Raw genomic sequence first — 23,378 nt, 5'->3', positions numbered from 1 at the left:
ACATGCCAGTGTGTATTGTAGGCAAAATGCTGTTTTCTTGAGCATCTTTGCTTTCCTCGAGATGCCATTAGAGCTGGGTGTTTTCTTTCTGTCTGCAAGCTATTGTTTGTTCGGGCGTGTTTGCTTTTGCCTCCATTCAAGATTCTATTTTATGCAGGTGGTTTCTTTTTCTGTATGCGAGAATCTGTTTGGGTGAGCATGTTTGTTTTTGTCTGCACTCAAGATACTATCTTGCGCGGGTGTTTATTTTTCTCTCTGCAAGATACTGTTTGTTTGAGCATGCTTGTTTCCTGTTCACTCAAGATACAGTTTTATGCGGGTGTTTATTTTTCTCTCTGCAAGATACTGTTTGTTTGAGCATGTTGTTTTCATTTCACTCAAGAGTCTGTTTCATGCAGGCGTTTTCTTTTTCTACATGGGAGATACTGTTTGTTGAGCATGTTTGTTTTTGTCTGCACTCAAGATGCTGTCAGTGTCTTGTAGCCAGAAATAAAACACCCAGAAAACACCTACATCTAACAATCATTTTAGTATCTTGTAGCCAGAAATAAAACAACTAGATCCAACAATCATGTTAGTATATTGTAGCCACAAATAAAACACCTAGGTGTAACAATCTTGTTAGTATCTTGGAGCCAGAAATAAAACACTTAGATAGCACCTAGATGTAACAATATTGTTAGTATCTTGTAGCCAGGAATCAAACACGTAGATAACACCTAGAGGTAACAATCTTGTTAGTCTCTGTAGCCAGAAATAAAACACTTAGATCTAACAGTATTGTTACTATCTTGTAACCAGAAATAAAACACCCAGATGTGACAAGCTTGTTAGTATCTTGTAACCAGGAATAAAACATGTAGATAACACCTAGATCTAACAAACGTGTTGATATCTTGTAGCCAGAAATAAAACACCTATATCTAACAATCTTGTTAGTATCTTGTAGCCAGGAATAACTCACCTAGATGTGACAATCTTGTTAGTATCTTGTAGCCAGTAATAAAACACCTAGATGTAACAATCTTCTTAGTATTTTCTAAACCAGTGGTTCCCAACCTTTTGACTTCTGTGGACCCCACTTTATCATCACTGGAACCCAGGACCCCCACTGAATCATTATTGGAATTCGTGTGACCCCCCCACTGAGTCATTACTGTAACTTGAGAACTAATCTGTTACTATTACTTAATTTTCTAAGCAGTGGGGGAGGGGGGCAGAGGATGCTTCGAGGACCCCCAGGGGTCACGGACCACAGGTTGGGAACCAACCACTGTTCTAAACAGAAAGAACACCCCTGGATCTCGCAGCATCTTGAGCGCCAAGAGCTGAAGCAGCCAGGTGTAGGTGTGCACGGGACACGCCCCTTTGCTGCTGAGGCCTCCTCGCGCCAGTGGCGCGTGACATCAGCCGGGCAGGGCCCCAGAGCTCCCTTCCCGTGACATGGCGATGAACCTGTGCCTGGGACTTGCCGTGTTATTGTTGGCAGGGCCTCCGCCGTCCTCCCATGAATCTCTGGCTGATGAAGCCTGCGGCCCGGGCGGCTTCTTGGCACATTGAACTTGCACAAGTTTGGTTCTGCGCGCCCCCTGCCAGCCCCTCCTACTCCAGCACTAGGTGATTTACGACTGCATTGTAAATTTCCTGCAAGAGGACACCAGAAGCAGGGTTACCCTTAATGAAGTGCCCTCTGCAGGAGGTGGGGACCCTGCTAGGGCTGCAGAAAGTGATGGATGGTGATTACGTATTTATGAACTTGCGGCCTAGTGCCTGCACTTCCTGTACTGCCCGTCACCCCGCAAGGCGCTTCCTGAGTGTCCCCCTGGGGCTCCGTCGAGGCGGTCCTGAAATAACCGTGTTGTATTGTGGCATCTTTGGTTTTCGTGCAGGGACTTCCTCCGAGCGCGTGCTCTTGTGAGTCACCTCGGGGTGGTCACACGTGAGAAGGACAAGAGTTTGGGGATGTGTAGGCCAAGTGTGAGTGAGCACAGTGAGTGAGGGCTGGCCTCAGTGGCGTAGCCGGTGTGCCATGGGCCCTAGTGGGGGGAAGGTAGTAGGTCCCATGGCTGCTGTTCGAACTGTAAAATACAGCAATAATCAGGATTCAGTGGTCCCTCAGGTCTCTGGGTCACGGTGCCGCTGCACGAACGGAAGCTACACCCCATATTAGCCTGCTGGCAAAACTGAGGTTTAATGGCAGGCAGGTACCTCTGAAAGACCAGGAGGGATAGTGTGGACTCGGTGGTATGTCGGTGCGCAAGGTTTCCTGCAGGTGCACCTATGAAAAGTTAGTTGGGCTGGGGCAGAGATTGTTGGGTGGCAGGCAGGGCATGATATGAACTCGCCTACCTAACCCAGCTCGCCTGGTTGCAGCAGGGTGTGATATGAGCTCAACTCCCCCAGCTCTGCTGGCCTGCTACTGGCAGTGTAATGATATGACCTCACCTACCCCAGCTCTGCTGGCCTGGCAGTGGGATGATATGACCTCACCTACCCCAGCTCACCCGACCTGGCAGAGTAATGATATGACCTCACCTACCCCAGCTCACCCGACCTGGCAGTGGGATGATATGACCTCACCTACCCCAGCTCACCCGACCTGGCAGAGTAATGATATGACCTTACCTACCCCAGCTCACCCGACCTGGCAGAGTAATGATATGACCTCACCTACCCCAGCTCTGCTGGCCTGGCAGTGGGATGATATGACCTCACCTACCCCAGCTCACCCGACCTGGCAGAGTAATGATATGACCTCACCTACCCCAGCTCTGCTGGCCTGGCAGTGGGATGATATGACCTCACCTACCACAGCTCCACTGGCAGTGGGATGATATGACCTGTCCTACCCCAGCCCTTCTGGCATGCAGTGGGATGATATGAACTCACTGACCTTCCCTCTGGATTATGCTCTCTATGGGATAGGAAACAAGCCCGTGGATTGCATTGCGGTTTTACCCCTACTCCTCTGTGCACCCGGGCACTCCTGCCAGAGTACCACTGCCAGAGTACCACTGCCAGAGTACCACTGCCAGAGTACCACTGCCAGAGTACCACTGGCTTCTCTTTGCAGTGAAATGTAAATAAGGACTAGAAAACGTTTAAGAGGAGCAATGTAAATGCAAAATGGAGCAATTTTTACTTAGGATGTAATCTTCTCTTGGGAGGGTGGATGGAGTAAAAGCAGACATAACTAAGAGGAAAACAAAAACATCTCGAATTGTCATGAAAAGGAAATTGACATTTACATTCCAAACCACCCCACCATGTGCATAGCTGCCAAGTGGCCCAGTCGGCCATGACATGTGGCATATCAACATGCCCCCCCCCCCCCACCCGCAGCTTCTGCCCCCAGCTACTCACTTTCTGCCACATGATTCACTGATCCCCCCCCAACTCCTAGATTGTGCATCATCCAGGAATACCCTGATGCACAGCCACCAGTGCTCCCATGAGAAGCAGCCTCAGTGCTCCCAAGACACACCACCCAGGTCTCCGCTGAGGCACTGCAAGCACTGCTGCCCTGAGACACACCACCCCGGACTCCCGGGGGGCGCTTGAAGCAGCGCTCCCCAGTGGCACCCTAGCCTGCACTTCTGAGAAACATCCCCAGGGTTGTCTTGGTGCTCATCCCCCTATAGTTCCCTGGTGTGCTTCCACCCTCTGCTCTCCTGATGCTCTTCCTTCTCCTGCTCTCCTGATGCTCTTCCTTCTCCTGCTCTCCTGATGCTCTTCCTTCTCCTGCTCTCCTGATGCTCTTCCTTCTCCTGCTATCCTGATGCTCTTCCATCTCGTGCTGTCCTGATGCTCTTCCACATCATGCTCCTCCACCTCGTGCTCTCCTGATGCTCGTCCACCAAATGGTACTCTTGCTCTTCCACCTCGTGCTCTCCTTGTGCTCTTCCACCTCGTGCTCTCCTTGTGCTCTTCCACCTCGTGCTCTCCTTGTGCTCTTCCACCTCGTGCTCTCCTTGTGCTCTTCCACCTCGTGCTCTCCTTGTGCTCTTCCACCTCGTGCTCTCCTTGTGCTCTTCCACCTCGTGCTCACCTGGTTTTTTCTACCTTGTATTCTGCTGGCGCTCTTCCACCTGGTGCTCATTTGGTGCTCTTCCACCACCTCATGCTCTGCTGGTGCTCTTCCATCCTTTGCTGTCCTGGTGTGCTTCCACCTCGTGCTCTCCTGGTGCTCTTCCACCCTGTGCTGTCCTGGTGTGCTTCCACCTCGTGCTCTCCTGGTGCTCTTCCACCATGTGCTCACCTGGTGCTTTTCCACCTTGTTCTCTCCTGCTGCTCTTCCACCTCTCGTGCTCACCCGGTGCGCTTCCACTTCGTGCTCACCCGGTGCGCTTCCACTTCGTGCTCACTGTAGGAGGCTGGCCTGGCTTGTAGTGGGTACCAAGGGGTATTTACACTCTGAACCAGGTCCAGTTATCCCTTATTAGTGTAGAAGAGGTGTTTCTAGCAGCTTAGGCTGATAGAAGGTAGCTATGGCAAAGCAGCTTAGGCTGAACTAGGAGACATGTAAAGCTCCTACTATACCACTGGTGTCATATGCACAATATCATAAGAAAACACAATACACAGATATACTAAAAATAAAGGTATTTTATTTTTATGACAATATGCCAAAAGTATCTCAGTGAGTACCCTCAGTATGAGGATGAGAAATATACACAAGATATATGTACACAAACCAAAATTATGCAGATAATAGCAAAAGGAAGTAATGCAATCAGTGTAAAGTTACAATAGATTGCAATAGAAGCACATAAGTATAGGGGCAACACAAACCATATACTCCAAAAGTGGAATGCGAACCACGAATGGACCCCAAACCTATGTGAGCTTGTAGAGGGTCGCTGGGACTGTAAGAAAACAGTGAGGGTTAGAAAAATAGCCCACCCCAAGGCCCTGTAAGGTAGGTGTAAAGTGCACCTACAACCCCAAGAGAGCACAGAAGTCGTGATAGGGGGATTCTGCAAGGAAAACTAACACCAGCAATGCAACAACAGTGGATTTCCGGACCTGAGTACCTGTAAGACAAGGGGACCAAGTCCAAGAGTCGCGACAAAGTCGAGAGTGGGCAGATGCCCAGGAAATGCCAGCTGAGGGTGCAAAGAAGCTGCCACCGGATGGTAGAAGCTGTGGATTCTGCAAGAACGAAGAGGTCTAGGAACTTCCCCTTTGGAGGATGGATGTCCCACGTCGTGAAGAAGCTTGCAGAGGTGTTCCCACGCAGAAAGACCGCAAACAAGCCTTGCTAGCTGCAAGGGTCGCAGTTAGGGTTTTTGGATGCTGCTGTGGCCCAGGAGGGACCAGGATGTCGCCACTTGGATGAGGAGACAGAGGGGGCACCCAGCAAGTCAGGGAGCCCTCACAGAAGCAGGCAGCACTCGCAGAAGTACCGGAACAGGCACTTAGAAGAGGAGTGAACCGGGGTCCACGCGAATTCACAAAACGGGAGTCCCACGACGCCGGAGGACAACTCAGAAGCTTGTGCACTGCAGGTTAGAGTGTCGGGGATCCAGGCTTGGCTCTGCACAAAGGAAATCCTGGAAGATTGCACAGGAGCCGGAGCAGCTGCAAATCACGCTTTACCCAGCAATGCAGTCTAGCGTGGGGAGGCAAGGACTTACCTCCACCAAACCTGGACTGAAGAGTCACTGGACTGTGGGAGTCACTTGGACAGAGTTGCTGAGTTCCAGGGACCACGCTCGTCGTGCTGAGAGGGGACCCAGAGGACCGGTGATGCAGTCTTTTGTTGCCTGCGGTTGCAGGGGGAAGATTCCGTCGACCCACAGGAGATTTCTTCAGAGCTCCTGGTGCAGAAAGGAGGCAGGCTACCCCCAGAGCATGCACCACCAGGAAACAGTCGAGAAAGCCGGCAGGATGAAGCGATACATGGTTGTAGTAGTCGTCTTTGTTACTTTGTTGCGGTTTTGCAGGCGTCCTGAGCAGTCAGCGGTCGATCCTTTGGCAGAAGGTGAAGAGGGAGATGCAGAGGAACTCTGGTGAGCTCTTACATTCGGTATCTGAAGAATTCCCCAAAGCAGAGACCCTAAATAGCCAGAAAAGGAGGTTTGGCTACCTAGGAAGGAGGATTGGCTACTAAGAGAGGTAAGAGCCTATCAGAAGGAGTCTCTGACGTCACCTGCTGGCCACTCAGAGCAGTCCAGTGTGCCAGCACACCTCTGAATCCAAGATGGCAGAGGTCTGGGACACACTGGAGGAGCTCTGGGCACCTCCCCTGGGAGGTGCAGGTCAGGGGAGTGGTCACTCCCCTTTCCTTTGTCCAGTATCGCGCCAGAGCAGGGCGGGGGGATCCCTGAACTGGTGTAGACTGGCTTATGCAGAGATGGGCACCATCTGTGCCCATCAAAGCATTTCCAGAGGCTGGGGGAGGCTACTCCTCCCCAGCCTTGACACCTATTTCCAAAGGGAGAGGGTGTAACACCCTCTCTCAGAGGAAGTCCTTTGTTCTGCCTTCCTGGGCCAGGCCTGCCTGGACCCCAGGAGGGCAGAAACCTGTCTGAGGGGTTGGCAGCTGCGCGAGGTGAAAACCCCGGAAAGGCAGTTTGGCAGTACCCGGGTTCTGTGCTAGAGACCCGGGGGATCATGGAATTGTCCCCCCATTGCCAGGATGGCATTGGGGTGACAATTCCATGATCTTAGACATATTACATGGCCATGTTCGGAGTTACCATTGTGACGCTGTACATAGGTAGAGACCTATGTACAGTGCACGCGTGTAATGGTGTCCCCGCACTCACAAAGTCCGGGGAATTTGCCCTGAACGATGTGGGGGCACCTTGGCTAGACTGTTAGTGACAATTTGGAAAGCAGAGCGAGCATAACCACTGAGGTTCTGGTTAGCAGAGCCTCAGTGAGACAGTTAGGCATCACACAGGGAACACATACAGGGCACATACTTATGAGCACTGGGGCCCTGCCTGGCAGGGTCCCAGTGACACAGACTAAAACAACATATGTACAGTGAAATATGGGGGTAACATGCCAGGCAAGATGGTACTTTCCTACACTCACCCGGTGCTCTTCCACCTCCTGCTCTCCTCGTGCTCTTCCACCTTGTGCTCTCCTCGTGCTCTTCCACCTCGTGCTCTCCTGGCGCTCTTCCACCTCGTGCTCTCCTGGCGCTCTTCCACCTCGTGCTCTCCTGGCGCTCTTCCACCTCGTGCTCTCCTGGCGCTCTTCCACCTCGTGCTCTCCTGGCGCTCTTCCACCTCGTGCTCTCCTGGCGCTCTTCCACCTCGTGCTCTCCCGGTGCCCTTCCACCTGGTGCTCTCCCGGTGCCCTTCCACCTGGTGCTTTCCCTGTGCTCTTCCACCTGGTGCTCTTCGCGCTCTTCCACCTGGTGCTCTTCCACCTGGTGTTCTCCTGGCGCTCTTCCACCTTGTGCTCTCCTGGCGCTCTTCCGCCTTGTGCTCTCCTGGCGCTCTTCCGCCTTGTGCTCTCCTGGCGCTCTTCCGCCTTGTGCTCTCCTGGCGCTCTTCCGCCTTGTGCTCTCCTGGCGCTCTTCCGCCTTGTGCTCTCCTGGCGCTCTTCCGCCTTGTGCTCTCCTGGCGCTCTTCCACGTGGTGCTCTCCTGGCGCTCTTCCACGTGGTGCTCTCCTGGCGCTCTTCCACGTGGTGCTCTCCTGGCGCTCTTCCACGTGGTGCTCTCCTGGCGCTCTTCCACGTGGTGCTCTCCTGGCGCTCTTCCACGTGGTGCTCTCCTGGCGCTCTTCCACGTGGTGCTCTCCTGGCGCTCTTCCACGTGGTGCTCTCCTGGCGCTCTTCCACGTGGTGCTCTCCTGGCGCTCTTCCAACTGGTGCTCTCCTGGTGCTCTTCCACCTCGTGCTCTTCCGGTGCTCTTCTACATCATGCTCTCCTGATGCTCTTCCACTTCGTGCTCACCTTGTGCTTCTCCACCAGATGGTACTCTTGCTCTTCCACCTCGTACTCTGCTGGTGCACTTCCACCTCGTACTCTGCTGGTGCACTTCCACCTCGTACTCTGCTGGTGCACCTCCACCTTGTACTCTGCTGGTGCACCTCCACCTTGTACTCTGCTGGTGCACCTCCACCTTGTACTCTGCTGGTGCACTTCCACCTCTTACTCTGCTGGTGTACTTCCACCCTGTGCTTTCTTGGTGCTCTTCCTTCTCATGCTGTCCTGGTGTGCTTTCACCTCGTGCTCTCCTGCTGCTCTTCCACTCTTCCACCTCGTGCTCACCCGGTGCTCTTCCACCTCGTGCTCACCCTGATGCACTTACTCCCTACATGCACATCGTGCAGTACTCCCCATATGCGCATTTCCCAGGGTTCCCCTGTACAACCATTGCTGGTGCTCCCCAAAGGCGTATCATTCTGGTGTTCCCCAGATGCACTACCCAATACTCCTCTAAGATGTACCACCCAATGTTCCTTGAGGAAGCTCCACAGGTCCATGACCAGTGCTTAATTTGAGCCTAAGGTTGCAGGTGAGACCCATGGTCACTTTTTTTTTTTTTTAACTGATATTTATTTTAAATCATCAACATTTGACCTATACCAAGTAAGAGAAAGTCGGAGGAAGCAAAATCTGGGAAAATTGTGATAGAGGGAGAAAGCAAGAATGGAAAAGAACCTGCACTAGCGAGTTAAAAGGGCAGGGAGAGTGTGATGGTGGATAAAGGAGGTATGAGGTGAAATCAAGACTAGACAACCTTGGTATTCAGCATAGAACATTCAGCATGGGCTTTGCGGGCTTCTGAAGAAGACTGTGGGTGCCAGCAGGTATTATTTGACAAAGTAAGCACTGCCCATGACTCCTGTTAACAACCATCAAGTGGTTGTACCAAGTGAGAGTACTCGTACCATGCAAAGGCCTTCATTGTGAGGTTGGCGGTCTGACGACCGACAGCCTCACGGTGGCAGTCTGACCACCACATTAAGGCCCTGGTGGTTTCACAGCCATGAAAAGGCTGGTAGAGAACCGGTACAGGGAGCCTCGGGAGGGCCGTGCACTGCCCATGCACTTGGCATGGGCAGAGCAGGGTGCCCCCTGCCCAGCACTGTCGCAATGTTAACTGTCTGCTGTGCAGACAGTGAACAATGCGATGGTGCTGGTGCACCCTTTGACGGCAGCATTGCCGCCGGTTTGATTACGAGCCCGAGACAATGCTGCTGCCTGTTTCTCGTTAGGCTGGCGGGCGAAAACCTTGGTTTCCACTCACCAGCCCAGCAGGAACAGCTTACTGGGTCCACCGGGGAGGTAGCCAGTGTGGCCGCAACCTCCCCATCGCACGTTTAGCGGACAGTGCAAACCGTCTGCGAGCTCCTAATGAGGTCCAAAGTGTCCATCATTAGAAGAAGCTGTAATCAGTTGTGGTCTGCAGCACAGCAGTGCTCCTGGAGGTTAGCATCACCTGGTGCATTGTCATTTCCATAGGTTTCTCTTGTGTAAAGTTAAGGAGGCCTTTTCCATGCATATCTAGCCTGGCTGGTTGATTTGCCGGTTTCTGGATTTGCCATGAGACATCCAAGGCACTATAGCTTTTAGCTCTGTCACCATTACAAGGGCATTTGGCATTAACCTGCTGATAATAGAGCACTCCATCAGGTAATCCTGCTCTGTAGAACCGCATACAATGTCTAGCAGACACAACACAGTAACATGTATTTATTTGGCCTGGAAGGAATTAAGAATTGGTCGGGGGAAAAAAGTTTGTGATTTTCACACTTATTCTTCACAATTATACCGTCACATACTTTGGAAATTCCCTCCTGAAGAGAGCAATGCAGGAGCTTAAACTGTTCCAACCAAGGTGCAGTGTTAATCACTGTTTTCTCTACCCAGCGTTTTTGCTATTCTTTACCTAGAATTGAGAACTTGATGTCGGGATATAATTTAAGCTTGTGAGTGTATGAAAGATACCAAAGCTGGAGAACTGTAGTTATTTTTTAATGCATATCTACTGGATATTGTCGCCTTCTGCGTCAGCGAAACCAGCTGTTGTCTGCTGACCACTGTCTGCTTAGGAACATTACACTGTCCTGGTGCCCACAGAAGAGATGCTCCGTAAACTCGAACATTAAAAAATATTTTTTTTCCAACTATTGATGTAAATTCTTGTTTATATTTATTTTAAATGTAGAACAAAATAAAACATTCTACAGCACTATTAGCTTAATTTTTAATTATTTAATTTAAATACAATACATTAAATGAAATAATAATCTTCTGAAGTTTAAATTAAAAAATAATTTCCCAAGTATTTTATTACACATTGATAAATTAGTAAAAAACAAATATATATACACACAATTAAAGGTAATTTAATTATGACTTAATAAAAATTAATCTAATACCTGAAAAAAACTCCCCTTAGTTGATATTAAAATACAATATCATGAACACTCCAGAGTCAGTCTTTCTTCAAACACATCCATACACACACATAAACTGAGTACTTCAAAGGTTTAAAAATATATATATATATATATATATATCTTGCTTCCATCCTATCACATATTTAATAAAATCTTAAAATCACACGTATATGAAAAAACACATATAAACAAGGACAGAGGGAGATATTCAGAGACCATACAATTTGTCTTTTAGTAAGTGCACCTCTATTACTTACGTCATTCGGTGTCCATGAGTTTCATTAATAATACTTCGGATCCGCTTTGTTCCCCCAGGAGCTGTATTAGTCCCCAAATGATCCTCTGTATCCAGTCACAGGGTGGCTGTGCCTCAGTGGAGCCCTACAAAACAGCATAAAACCACTCAAATAATCCATTCTGTTCCACACATCCAGAGGTGTATTGGCTTAATATAAGATAAACCTGTAAGATAAACATGTTCCCTATGAGGCAATATGAGCCACAGTCACCTCCATATATGCCCCTTAAGGCCTTTACCTTTAAAGCGTAGTCGTCTATCCTATTCTGGGGAAAATCCACGCATCTCGCTCTTTGGTGTCAGGTTACTTCACTTTCAATCACTTAAAAAATATCAAAATATATGTTTTTTTCAATTTTGAAATGAGGGCAGGTTTAGTCTAATGACTGTAACGGCAAGACACTAGCTATTGTGGTAATTGTTGGTAATGGGACACATGAGGAGAATGGTTAGACTGGTCATATGGTTGGGTTCTTGGGGTCCTTGGGATTGATAAAAACATATTTGGAATGTTTTAGGTATATTGGTTTACATAACCCGTTCCCCTTTGTTTGAGGGGTTACTCTCTATTTTTTCTTATAAGTAAATATTAATGTGACATTAATTTATAAATCTGAAAAAGATTGTCAAAATATTGTATGGTGAAATCATTGCTTTATTTTCCTAATATTAAATTATACTATATTTTATTTATATTTTTAACTGTTTAATTAAATGGCATTTAATGCCAACATCGTTTCCCATTGGTTTTATTTTAAGTCCATAACCCTCTTGTTTTATACGGGAGGATGTTGTAGTGTCAGTGTTTGGCCAAGTACGGTGATGGACTTAACATTTTTTTATAGTCACACTCATAAATTTGTCTCCACCCCTTTTTCAGGAGGTGGAGATTTGGAAGTGTAAATTACACATGTAAATTGCTCAAAAGTGTAAATTACTTTTGTGACTAGCCCCATGTGTATCGATTTTGCATCAAACCACATTGAGCCACATTTTCATAAGAAATATCTTCGACTACTGTCTCATCCACCTGACATTTTTGGGTTATTTAGTGCTTTAGTGTTTTTTTGGTATAACCTCTATAATTTCGGTGAGCTTGATGCCCTTAGCCAGCACTCCCAGTAAGAAGGCTGAACTAGTACTCTGGCACCTGGTGTATTTTGAGCAGTGCATGGATGCTTCTCATTCAGGGTTTCATGGGTGCAGTGCTCTTGCAGTGTCCCTGGTGCAGTGGGGCCCTCATTCACACTTGTCCACCCGCTCCTGGATACCATTGTTCTTTCCGTGAGATGGCTTGGTTCTGCCAGGGTAGTTTGTGATTGGTATGGCACTGGGGTTGTTGCTTGGCCAGGCTGGTTTTCAGCTGCAGCAGGCCAGCATGGTTTGGGCCAGGTTAAAGTGGCCTGTAGTTAATTTGCTGGAATGGTTTGTGCTGGGGGCAGGGCAAACATTTTTTTCTGCGGCACTGGCTAGGGTGAGTTTTTGGTTGATGCTAGGCTATGGTGTTTGGTAAGAGGTGGGTGGCTGTTATTTTGGGGCAGGGGTTGTTTGTGCTGAAATGGGTTGTGGTCTGGGCAGTTGTAATTGACACTGAGCCAGCTGGTTTGTTGTGGTGATGAGCCATGGTAGAGGGGTTGATATTAGTCCAGGGTGGTTTGTTTTAGGATGGTTTGTAGTTGAAATTTGGCCTGGGTGCTTTGCAGTTTGCCACTGAGTCAGGGTGGTTTGTAGTGTTATGAGCGGTGTAGTTTATGGTTGGCACTGAGCCGGTGTGTTTTGTGGTTGTCACTGAGTTGCGGGCTAATTTGTAATTAGCACTAAGTCGAGGGCTGGTTTGTTGTTGCTAATGGACTGTAGACGTTTGTGGTTGGCACTAGGCTGGGGTGGTTTGTTCTGGACTGGTTTGTGACTAAAATTTGACCTGGGCAGTTTGTAGTGGGCATTGAGGTGCAGCTGGTTTGTGGTTGGCTGTGAGCCAGGATGGTTTCTTGTTGGCAAAGGATTGAAGTTGTTTGTGGTTGGTACTACTCTAGATGTGTTTTTCATGGCTGGTGTATGATTGAAATTAGGCCTGGGTGGTTTGTAGTGGGGAATGAGCCGAATGGGGTGGTTGAAACTGAACCGAGGGGTAGTTTGTGACTGACACTGAGTCACGGGCTAGATTGTGGTTGCCTCTGTGCTGTGTGAAGGTTTGCGGTTGTTGGCGAGCTGTTGGGTGGTTTGTGGACGGCACTAAGCCAGGGGTTTACTGTGTGACTGGTACTGAGCTGCGTGATGGTTTGTGGTTGTCAGTGAACAGTGGGGTGGTTTGTGAATGGTACTCAGCTGGGACTTATTACTGGTGGCCACTAAATAGCTGGCTGGTTCGTGATTGGCATTGAGCTGCAGGCTAGAGTGCAGTTGGCACTGACTGGCGGTTTGTGGATGGCACTGAGCCAGGGCCTGGTTTGTAACTGGCAGTGCTTCATGATTGGCACAGAGCTTGGGGCCTGGTTTGACTGGCAGTGAGCCATGTTCTGGATTATGATTGGCACTGAGCCGGGGCCTGGTTTGTGATTGGCAGTGGTTCGTGGGTGGCACTGAGCCGAGGCCTGGTTTGTGATTGGCAGTGGTTCGTGGGTGGCACCGAGACTGGACCTAGTTTGTGACTGGCTCTGAGCTGGGGCCTGGTTTGTGATTGGCACTGAGCCGAGGCCTGGTTTGTGATTGGCAGTGGTTCGTGGGTGGCACTGAGCCGGGGCCTGGTTCGTGACTGGCAGTGAGCCATGTTCTGGTTTATGATTGGCACTGAGCCGGGGCCTGGTTTGTGATTGGCAGTGGTTCGTGGGTGGCACTGAGGCTGGGCCTAGTTTGGGACTGGCACTGAGCTGGGGCCTGGTTTGTGATTGGCACTGAGCCGAGGCCTGGTTCGTGACTGGCATTATGCAGGGGTCTGCTTAATGACTGGCACTGGGTCTCGGGCTGGTGTTGGATTGGTACCAGTTTGTTTACTCTGAGCTGGTGGTGTGCCAGGTGCCATTTTTAACCCTCTCCTTCTCGTCGCAGGTTCGGCCCCGGGCTGGTGATCTACTGGTACGGCTTCATCGAGGAGCTGGACTGCCACCGGGAGCGTGGCATCCTGCTGAAGGACGGCTTCCCCACCGACATCGTCACCCTGGGCACCAGCAGGGCGGCCAGCCCCGAGGCCTAGAGGGAGCCGGGTCCGGAAGCAATCCGGCCTTTCCCCGCCGCACTCTGCTGCCAAGAGCCGGCCTGAACTCGGGCTGAACCCCCGCGGCCGGGGCAGAAGCGCGCAGCGGGACCCGCGGCCTCTCATCCCGGGCCCCGGTGCCAGGCAGCCCGTGCACACGGAGCCCTAAGCGGCCTTCCTTCCGGACCGACTCTTTCCTCCCCGGCCCTCCAGAAACAAAAGGAAGAGATAGCCCGGCTGAGACTCCTGCTAACCTTTTGAAAAAAAAATAAAAGAATGTCAAATGTGCAGCTCGGTCAGGCGCCACGTGTGTTACCCCCTCAACACTGGAGCTCATAGCAACTTCTTCGGTGCACCTCACACTTGCCTGTCGCAGAGAGGACCCCCGGCTCTGAGACCCCTCGCCTTCCTATTCTAGCGCCCAGATCGCGCATGGCCCTTTCAGTGCACCTCACCCAGGCTCCTTCAGCGCACCTCACCCCTTGTTGTTGTAGTGCACCTCACTCCTTTCCATTCCAGAGTGGGACACCCCGTTCCCCTGCACCTCACTCACCCCTGCTGTCTTAGCACTCAGTCCTCAGGTGGCTCCTTCAGCGCACCTCACCCCCAGATGTAGTGAACCTCACACCTTTCCATTCCAGAGTGGGCCACCCCGTTCCCCTGCACCTCACTCACCTCTGCTGTCTTAGCACTCAGTCCTCACGTGGCCCTTTCAGTGCACCTCACCCCCTGATGTAGTGTACCTCACACCTTCCTGTTCCAGAGTGGGACACCCCGTTCCCCTGCACCTCACTCCCCCCTGCTGTCTTAGCACTCAGTCCTCACATGGCTCTTTCAGTGCACCTCGCCCGCCGAACCCTCGGCAGATACTCCCTCTGGCTTCGTCCCTACGCCTTGGTATCTTTGCGCTCAGTTCTCGCATGGCTCTTTCGGAGCACCTCACTCCTTGGTATCTTTGCACTCAGTTCTCGCAAGGCTCTTTCAGCGCACCTCACTCCTTGGTATCTTTGCACTCAGTTCTCGCAAGGCTCTTTCAGCGCACCTCACTCCTTGGTATCTTTTCGCTCAGTTCTCGCATGGCTCTTCCGGAGCACCTCACTCCTTGGTATCTTTGCACTCAGTTCTCGCATGGCTGTTTCAGCGCCCCTCACGCCTTAGTATCTTTGCATTCAGTTCTCGCATGGCTCTTTCAGCGCCCCTCACTCCTTGGTATCTTTGCACTCAGTTCTCGCATGGCTCTTCCGGAGCACCTCACTCCTTGGTATCTTTGCACTCAGTCCTCGCATGGCTCTTCCGGAGCCCCTCACTCCTTGGTATCTTTGCATTCAGTTCTCGCATGGCTCTTTCAGCGCCACTCACTCCTTGGTATCTTTGCACTCAGTTCTCGCATGGCTCTTCCGGAGCCCCTCACTCCTTGGTATCTTTGCACTCAGATCTCGCATGGCTCCGGAGCACCTCACTCCTTGGTATCTTTGCACTCAGTCCTCGCATGGCTCTTCCGGAGCCCCTCACTCCTTGGTATCTTTGCATTCAGTTCTCGCATGGCTCTTTCAGCGCCCCTCACTCCTTGGTATCTTTGCACTCAGTTCTCGCATGGCTCTTCCGGAGCCCCTCACTCCTTGGTATCTTTGCACTCAGTTCTCGCATGGCTCCGGAGCACCTCACTCCTTGGTATCTTTGCACTCAGTCCTCGCATGGCTCTTCCGGAGCACCTCTAGTCACTGCTGCTCCGACTTTGAAGCGACCTTGATTCTCCAGTCTCTCCCTTCTTTCTGAGTGTCCCACATTGTAGCTCCTCGATGCTCACTGCAAGCACCTCGGGTCGTCAGATATCACTCCTCTAATGCCCATCCCTCGTCTAGCTCACACTTACCGTGCACTGACCAGACTCTCCTGGCCCTGAAAGCTGACGTCAGTGCCACACTATTAATAGGCCTTGGTCAGCTCCAGGTGTGCCCTGCCTCAGTCCTTTGCGCCCTTATGCCTCTGTACCAAGCCTGTCATTTGTCCCAGGGCGCCCACCTGTTTCAAGAATGAAGCATGCCAAGGGGCAGGTATATACCCTGTGCCACGCCTGCCAGCTTAATCAAAGCTGAACCTATTAAACACCTGCCCACTGCTGCCCAGCGCCCACCGTCTACCACCTGCAGATGGACAAGTTTGGGAAGTGTGGACCTGACCCCGGTGGTGCATCCTTGTGTCAGAAGGACCGGAAGTAACTCAGTAACAACCTGAAGGTTAATATAAATAAAAACATGGATCCTATTGTGATGACATTTTATTTACAGTTACAAGCAATCCAAAGATTCTGCTGTGGAAGCGCGAGACCCACCTTCAGTGGCGAGGGAGCGATGGACGGTCTAGTCTTTAGGGAAATGGGATCCATCTGCAAACGCAAAATACTTGAAAAACGTGCAAAATACAATTAACCATCAGTATGCACATGCACACAGCAATATTTTTGTATGAGGAAGAAAACCCATCCTCATTTCTTCAGGTCAGCAATAGAGGATCAATACACAGTAATAGCTTCCAGTCAGAACTTGCACAATCAGCATGAGGTGATATTCCAAAGTTTTTAACTCTGTGGGAAAATTAATCTCAAGACTATAAAGCGTGAGCCGGGCACACCCCTGTTTAACTCCCCCCCCCCCCCCCCCAAAAAAAAACAAATTCTGTTCAAAGGAAAACAATGTTAGTGTATTTTTGTTATAATTGCTTTGTATTAATTAAAATTGGGAGTTCGATATCTGATTTGAATTAAGAAACAAAAGCACCATGTTATGTGATAACTGAACTCTTCCCCTCCCCTCCCCCCCCCTAACCCGGTCAGGTGAAAAAAGACACTCGAAGAACCCAAGGAGACAGAATAAAACCAAAGAAACGAGTGAATACAACTGAAAGATACTTACATTGGAAGAGAAGCGAGAGATTATAAAACAGCACATGAATTAAAAAAAGACTCAAGTATAGGCACCATAATAACGTTTTTTTTTTTTTTAAATAAAACCAAATAAAATAGCAGCATAGGGAGCGTGGTGAGGCTTGAGAGGAGGTTAGACAGTTGACGATGCTTTAGGAAGGAGAAATCTGGCTGTATTCCCTTATGCTACAGCATAGAGATCTGAGGGAGGACATCTGAATGTCACAGAAGATAGAGATAAAGGACAGACTCTGCAGTGGTACAGGAAGAATGAAGAAGTCAAGAACATCAGAGGAAGAGCTGAGGCTTCAGAACAACATAGGGAGAGGGAGGCTTCAGAACCGAATAGGGAGAGAGGATACACTTGAGATTAGAGGGTGATGGAGGAGACAAGAGAACAGTACAACTGGAGCCATCAGACAGCACAGCGAGAGGAAGGAGACTACATAAGTCTTGCTGGAGACGTAAGAGGGCTGGCAACAGAGCTGAAACTGGGTATCAGTGTTAGAACACAGTGTGTGAGCTTCTCAGAGAGGAACAACTTTGGGGAAACGGGAAATGTAGGGGACATAACGGACTTGAGGACTGTGGCGGTAGGAATGACGAAAAAAATATTATAAAAAAACTTACCTTCCTCCACTCGACTCACCACTCCGCAGTCCTCACTGCAGGCACAGGCTCTCAGCCTGTCCTGGAACCAATCTTAATGCTCCTTTCATGCTGCTGGCAACATGAAAGCAGCGTTAGGATTGGACGGAGCACCCAGCCAGGGCGCTCCATGGCAGAGCGGGAGCCTCTGCCTGCTGTCTCCAACCCGAGCACAGTGCGCATGTATGTTCGGCCGGCCAAACATACATGTGCACTGAGGGCCCTCTGCCCCTGTCATTGCCTGTGCCCCTCTTTTTTAACAATAAAACCTTAATAATCATATTTTATTATGTTTTTATCATAAAAGTTTTGCAGCTGCTGTGGGGGGAGAGGGGATGCTCCTCCTCTGCACCATACCCAAATGAAGGCTCTTGTACCCAATTATTTAATAAATTATACATTGGGGAGGGGTGTAACACCCCAAACACCCCACTTGAATCTACGTCCATGAAGACAGTTTAGCACAGCATGAGGATGGGAGAGAAGACCGACTTGAAAACCAGAGAGAGTTCCGGGAACAGGAAGATGTTCAAGAGATCCACAGGGAAAAACGAATAGACTTGAGACGGATGTAGATTGGGAGCAGCAAAGGGAGATACGGAGAGGCGGAGAGCACGTGGAGGGCTGCGTAGGGACATCCTCGAATCTACCAACCCAGATGGTGCCACAGTGTGTCTCGGGATATCAGCTCCCTTCACCCAGTCATCTGCAGAGGGGCCGAATTCTCACAGTGGCAGGGAAGACGATCTGGAAACTGCGTTGGACTGCGACCAAAAAATCTGCTCGTGCACCAAAAAAAGTGATGCCATTTGCGAACCCGTGGCTGAAAACATGGCGGGCGTTTACAGGCCAGGTTTAACCTGTAAAGGCATGCTGTATGGGTATTTTGCAAGGTATGGGAGACTGCATGCTTTTGTGTTTGCTGCAGGCAATGCTTCTTGTAATATCAGCAAAATCAACAGTAAAAACAAGCCCACGGTGCGATAAATAGGTCCACAAACCACCCACAAATTGATGTGGCAGACCCCAGATCCCTGATTGTTGTATATGGCAGCCCGATCTTGACTGGAAGTCACTGCAATGTCCATTAAGTTTGCAAGCTTTTTGAGGAGGTTGGTGGGTGGGAGCAACAGAAGTGCCTCTTAATTAATTCTCAGCTCGAGGCCACATCCCCTCTGTCTCCGGCCCACCTCCCACATTGGGATATATTTTTTTAAGTTGGCAGGTCTGGATCCCTGATAAATGTAATCAGTTGGGGTACAAGCAGACCTGTTTGTCAACATCAATATTCACTGAGATCACTACATCAAAGGCAAGAAATGACACCAGTACAGAAGAGACGGATAGTCGTGTCCTGTAGTGCTTGTAGGGTTGTGTGATGTGCTTGTCCTTTTGGTTACAAGACATCATAAGGGTACCTGCCTGCCTTTTCATGCTGCTTGTAGACACGTTTCAGCCCCCGAATGGCAAAGTGTGCACTGCTGTAGGGTTCGCACATAACCCTAATGATTGCAAGAGATGACCATGGACTGAAATGTGGGTGCAACCTCCTTATGGCATAACACCGCAGGCACAACATCTGGTGAACATTAACACTAAGAGTCTCTAAAGAAGAGAACAACTACATGACAATTAAGGTATGTTCAAACGTGTGTATATGTAATTACGTGATATATTTCTGTTACAAAATAGGTAAAAAGTGAGTTATGTTTGGGATGCAATTGCCACAATTAGCCGGTTATTTATATAGGAACGCATACAACGTATATCATGGTTAACAGCCATGTTGTCGAGTTTGCTTTGGTGTTTTTTGGTATCTGTGCCGTTGCCAAATATATGTTTTGTTCATAGTGGGTGACCTTAGTTTTTACTGTGATTTACTTATTTTTAAACCCTTGTAGCGTGTGGTGTTTAGTCTGGTTCAACCCGCCATGGCCGCGAAACCCAACGTGCATGACACTCAGCAAAATGTCCGTCAATTTCAGCATCTAAAATGGCTACTGGCGAGCATCCGAATTGCCTCTGATATGAGCCACATTCTGCAAAAGACACCTCTGTTTCACATGCGCTGTGAATTTTTCACACACATGGGTATCCATGACCACTGCCTTGGGATCTACCATCTTTGGAGTTAGATGCACATGGTGGTGTAAACAAAAATATTTCAGCCCCAATGCAGCCAATCACATTGTCTTAAATTTCAAACATGTGATTGACAGGACTGACACATGACTTTACACTGTTAGGCTTACAGGAATGGTCCTTGAAAATACAAATAAGTGATACAAATAGTGAAAACCCGAACCGGGTGGTGCAGCAGGGCCTCCCTTGGGAACAAAGTAAAGTCACACGGAGCTCAGAGACAAAGTCCATGGTAGGAATTAGAAGAGCACTCAGCTGACATGTGGTCTTTCTCTGCTCCATTAAGGGGTTGCGAGAAACCTTGGAAGCCAGACCCACCTGTCTGCACCAAACAGTTCCGGCAACAATACCCAAGCATCACGCATGACTACCTGGAACACTTGTTAAATGAGATTCCTTCAGACGATAGGTAATTCAAGAGAGACTTGAAGACATTCATCTAGGAAAGGTGCAGGTGGGGGGTGATCACGGAACATGTAAGATGATCTGGAACGTACAGCCGATGGAAGATCCGACTAGCAGGTACATCTCCGGGTCAGGATTATGATGCCAGAGGAGAAGAATATCTATGTCCAGACCACACAAGACAACACCAGTAGAATTAGAGGAGTACCAAGAAGTGGAAGAAATCCAGGGATTTGTCCAAAACCTCTGACAGACCATCAGAGACCAGGCAGACGTACCCCGATCAAACTGGACAGAACACAGTAGGAGCTTAAGGACTCCACCCTGACGTCTTTACAAGGGTACACTTTGACAAACTCAAAAGGAAACGAGTCATGGAAAATGAAGCCGTTCTACTCAAATGTAATTAAAACATTTTAAAAAATGAGCTCTACTAGACTTATTGGTGCTGACAGAAATTTCTTTTCCATCCAGTAACAAGCTTAGTCCGCAGCCAGAAGTCTTCCTACCGATGGGGGCATCTCTTGAGTCTCATTTTTCATCGGAATGGCAAACAGAGGGCACTGCAAGTTGAAGAAGACATGGAGGACAGGTCCCCCGCAGGAAGAAAGAAGTAATGCTCATTGTAGAGAACATCACAAAACAAGACCAAACTGGGGAGAGTACTTCCACCAGGTTCCACAGAGGCGAAGGAAGACGTGATTCAACATCTCAAGACAATGGGGCCAGCGGGGGAACCTGCACAGGAACCGTCACAACTGGAAACAATCAACAAACCGTCAACTTTTCTAAACTCCTTACATAATTGACCATGGGGGAGACCCACCACAGACCTCCCTGCTATATGTCCCTACTCTCTGGAGTAGGGACATATAGTGATGTGGTCTGTGGTGGGTCAGCCAACAGCTTTAAAGGGTTAGTGTCAGATTGGGTTGGGAAAGTAGTCTGAGTTAGGGCAAACCAGAGAGTCCGGACCCCCAGGAATTTTATTTAGTTGGGGTGAACATGTCCTGTTGGCCGGCCCACCACAGACCACATCACTATAGGTCCCTACTCCAGGGAGTAGGGACAAATAGTGTGAAGGTCTGTGGAGGTCTCCCCATGGTCAGTTATGTAACTGGCCTGATTGTTTCTAGTGAGGACTATGTTAGACCATGTTGGCCTGTTAGAGGGGAGAGAAAAGGCAGGAGGTCACGGGTGCACCCAACCCGGGACAGAGGAATCTGAACAAGTGCACAAGAAGCAAACCCCTCAGACATCTCACACACATTCAAGCTAGACTCTCTTAATGTGAAGGTGTTAAACTCCCCAAGCTAATGCCAACAAGTTGGGAGCTATATTCTCATACATGACCTGATGTAGTCTTTCCCCAGCTGGCAGCGCCTTGAGACCCTTACTGGTGAGCAGTGCGCTTTACAAATTCTCTGATTGATTGACATACCTCTTACTGCAAGGCCAATTTTGGAATTGAAATAAATCAGGGACGACAATTCTTTGTACAAACAAGAGGGGGAATGGAAGTTAAAGTCAAAAAGGATCAGGAGGGTTGGTTTATCAAAATTCAATTCATCTTGCATAACACTCCCTACACCTTCCTCAGTTTATATGACCCCCGTGCAGCCCATGACCCCTTCCTTCGACAACTATTCCAAAAGCAAATGAGAGCCCCAAAGGGAGACCTCGTAACAGGAAGGACTTCAGCATCGTCTGGGGACCCTCCTTGGACACGGATAGGAAATCATACACTGGAACAGATGCCACCCCAGGTTAAAAGATTATTCTTTTCTCAGATGCACATTCCCACACATATGGGATACCTGCTTATTTTTCAATCCCTCTTCCACACATTCACGGGAGCAAACATCCCAAAGATCTCCATTTAAGACCATGCACACCTAGAGGTGGCTTGAGACAGAGAAAACGCCCCACCAGGTCAACACAGTAGAGGCAACAGGAAGGTCCTCTCATGGACCCAGTACGTATTGTAGCCATGGCCAAAGGGATACAGGCCTTTTTGGCACCAAAACCACATCCGTACTGTCTCCCAACAAGAAATGGGACACACTTAAGGCTACCCTGAGAGGCACAGCTGTCAGCATAGTGGTGAGATAGACACAGGAGAGGAGACTGAAGTAGGGAAAACTTACTAAGAAGATCTGAGAAAATAGCCAGACTGATAAGAGGCCCGACTAGAAACTAACAAGGACTGCCAGTGGTTACGGGACTAGACAGCATAGAGTCAACCCGGCTGAGACTGTGCTATTAAAAAGAGGCCAGTTTTTATGACCAGGGAGACACGGTAATAACTCTACTAGCTAGAAGGCTGCACTTCCAAAGGACTAGGCACATATTACAAAGCTAGAAAAAGCTAGGAGGATGAGGATGGGTTATTAGAGACCACAAAAAGCAGGACACATTGAGGGAATACTAGCAAGCTCTCTACCAGAGGTGGGAAGAAACCAGAAAGCATAGGGATGCTTACCTGGACTTGTGCATGCGGGTGACCCTGTCGCAGGATCACAGCACCCTTGAGTTACCCGTAGAAGTATTGCAAATCCAAGAAACACTTAAGCTTGTGCCCCCCGACAAGGCTCCAGGGGCGGATGGGTTCCCGGTCGTATTTTATAAAACATTCCTCCCACACTTAAGCAAATCACTTAAGCACCTTTACCAGACTTTGGGCCTCACCCTGACAATGTCTTAAGCCAACCTCCTGCTAATACGTAAAGCATGGAAAGACCCAGAAGAATGCACCTTATACAGGCTGGTTGCGCCAATAAACACTAATGGGAAAATATTCACGAAGATTGGAGTCAACCGCCTTGAAGACCCAGTTGATAGATCTTAACCACTTCTGTATTGTCCATTCGAATTAAGACATGCGCTGGGTGATGCATGCTAGAAAATGTAACCATGGCCTCTGGATCAATGTTAATTCTCTCCAAGTCGAATATCTCTGACTCTGTTTAACACACCATCTTCCATGGGACTTCCCCGTCACAGAGATTGCTCCCCATCCTTCTCCGTTGTTACCACCACCTGAGACGCAAGATGAGGAAATCCATTTTTGGGGATTCCACACTCAACCATTGTTGCAACTGTCCGTTTAGCTGATCCGTGTCAGGGATATCTTCTTCCTATGTCTTCGAAGGGTTCCAATATTTTAAAGGATGGGTAAAATTGTTTCAAATAAAGTCTGGACCCAACTCTGTCTCGGCTATAAGACAGGAGAAAGACACAGGAAGTTCTTTGTAGGCTACGGACTGTGGCACTTAGATGGTGGGCGGAGTTATGACTTCACTTCCTGTTTCTTAATCCTTTCTGAAGTGGATCCAGTTCAAAAGTAATGACTGGGTCGAGTACTACCAAGACTAGTGGTAATGAAGATTGCCAGTAACTAG

At 49.1% G+C, this 23,378-nt stretch overlaps 1 protein-coding gene across 2 annotated transcripts in view; it reads left to right on the top strand.

Moving 5' to 3' along the window:
• Positions 1-14,147, top strand: part of CDIN1 (CDAN1 interacting nuclease 1) — a 574,168-nt gene extending 560,021 nt beyond the window's left edge. The window contains exon 12 of one of the 2 annotated variants that reach the window (XM_069209034.1): positions 13,715-14,147. In XM_069209034.1, the coding sequence (XP_069065135.1) occupies positions 13,715-13,859 (145 nt within the window). In that variant the 3' untranslated portion in view covers positions 13,860-14,147. The remainder of the gene's footprint in view (positions 1-13,714) is intronic. The other variant, XM_069209035.1, reaches the window with a different exon arrangement.
• The last annotated feature ends 9,231 nt before the right edge of the window (positions 14,148-23,378 follow it).

Source organism: Pleurodeles waltl, chromosome 9 (assembly GCF_031143425.1).
Source record: "Pleurodeles waltl isolate 20211129_DDA chromosome 9, aPleWal1.hap1.20221129, whole genome shotgun sequence".
Taxonomy (NCBI): domain Eukaryota; kingdom Metazoa; phylum Chordata; class Amphibia; order Caudata; family Salamandridae; genus Pleurodeles; species Pleurodeles waltl.
Note: the sequence above shows the minus strand (reverse complement) of the source record. Positions and strands in the feature narration are given on the sequence as shown.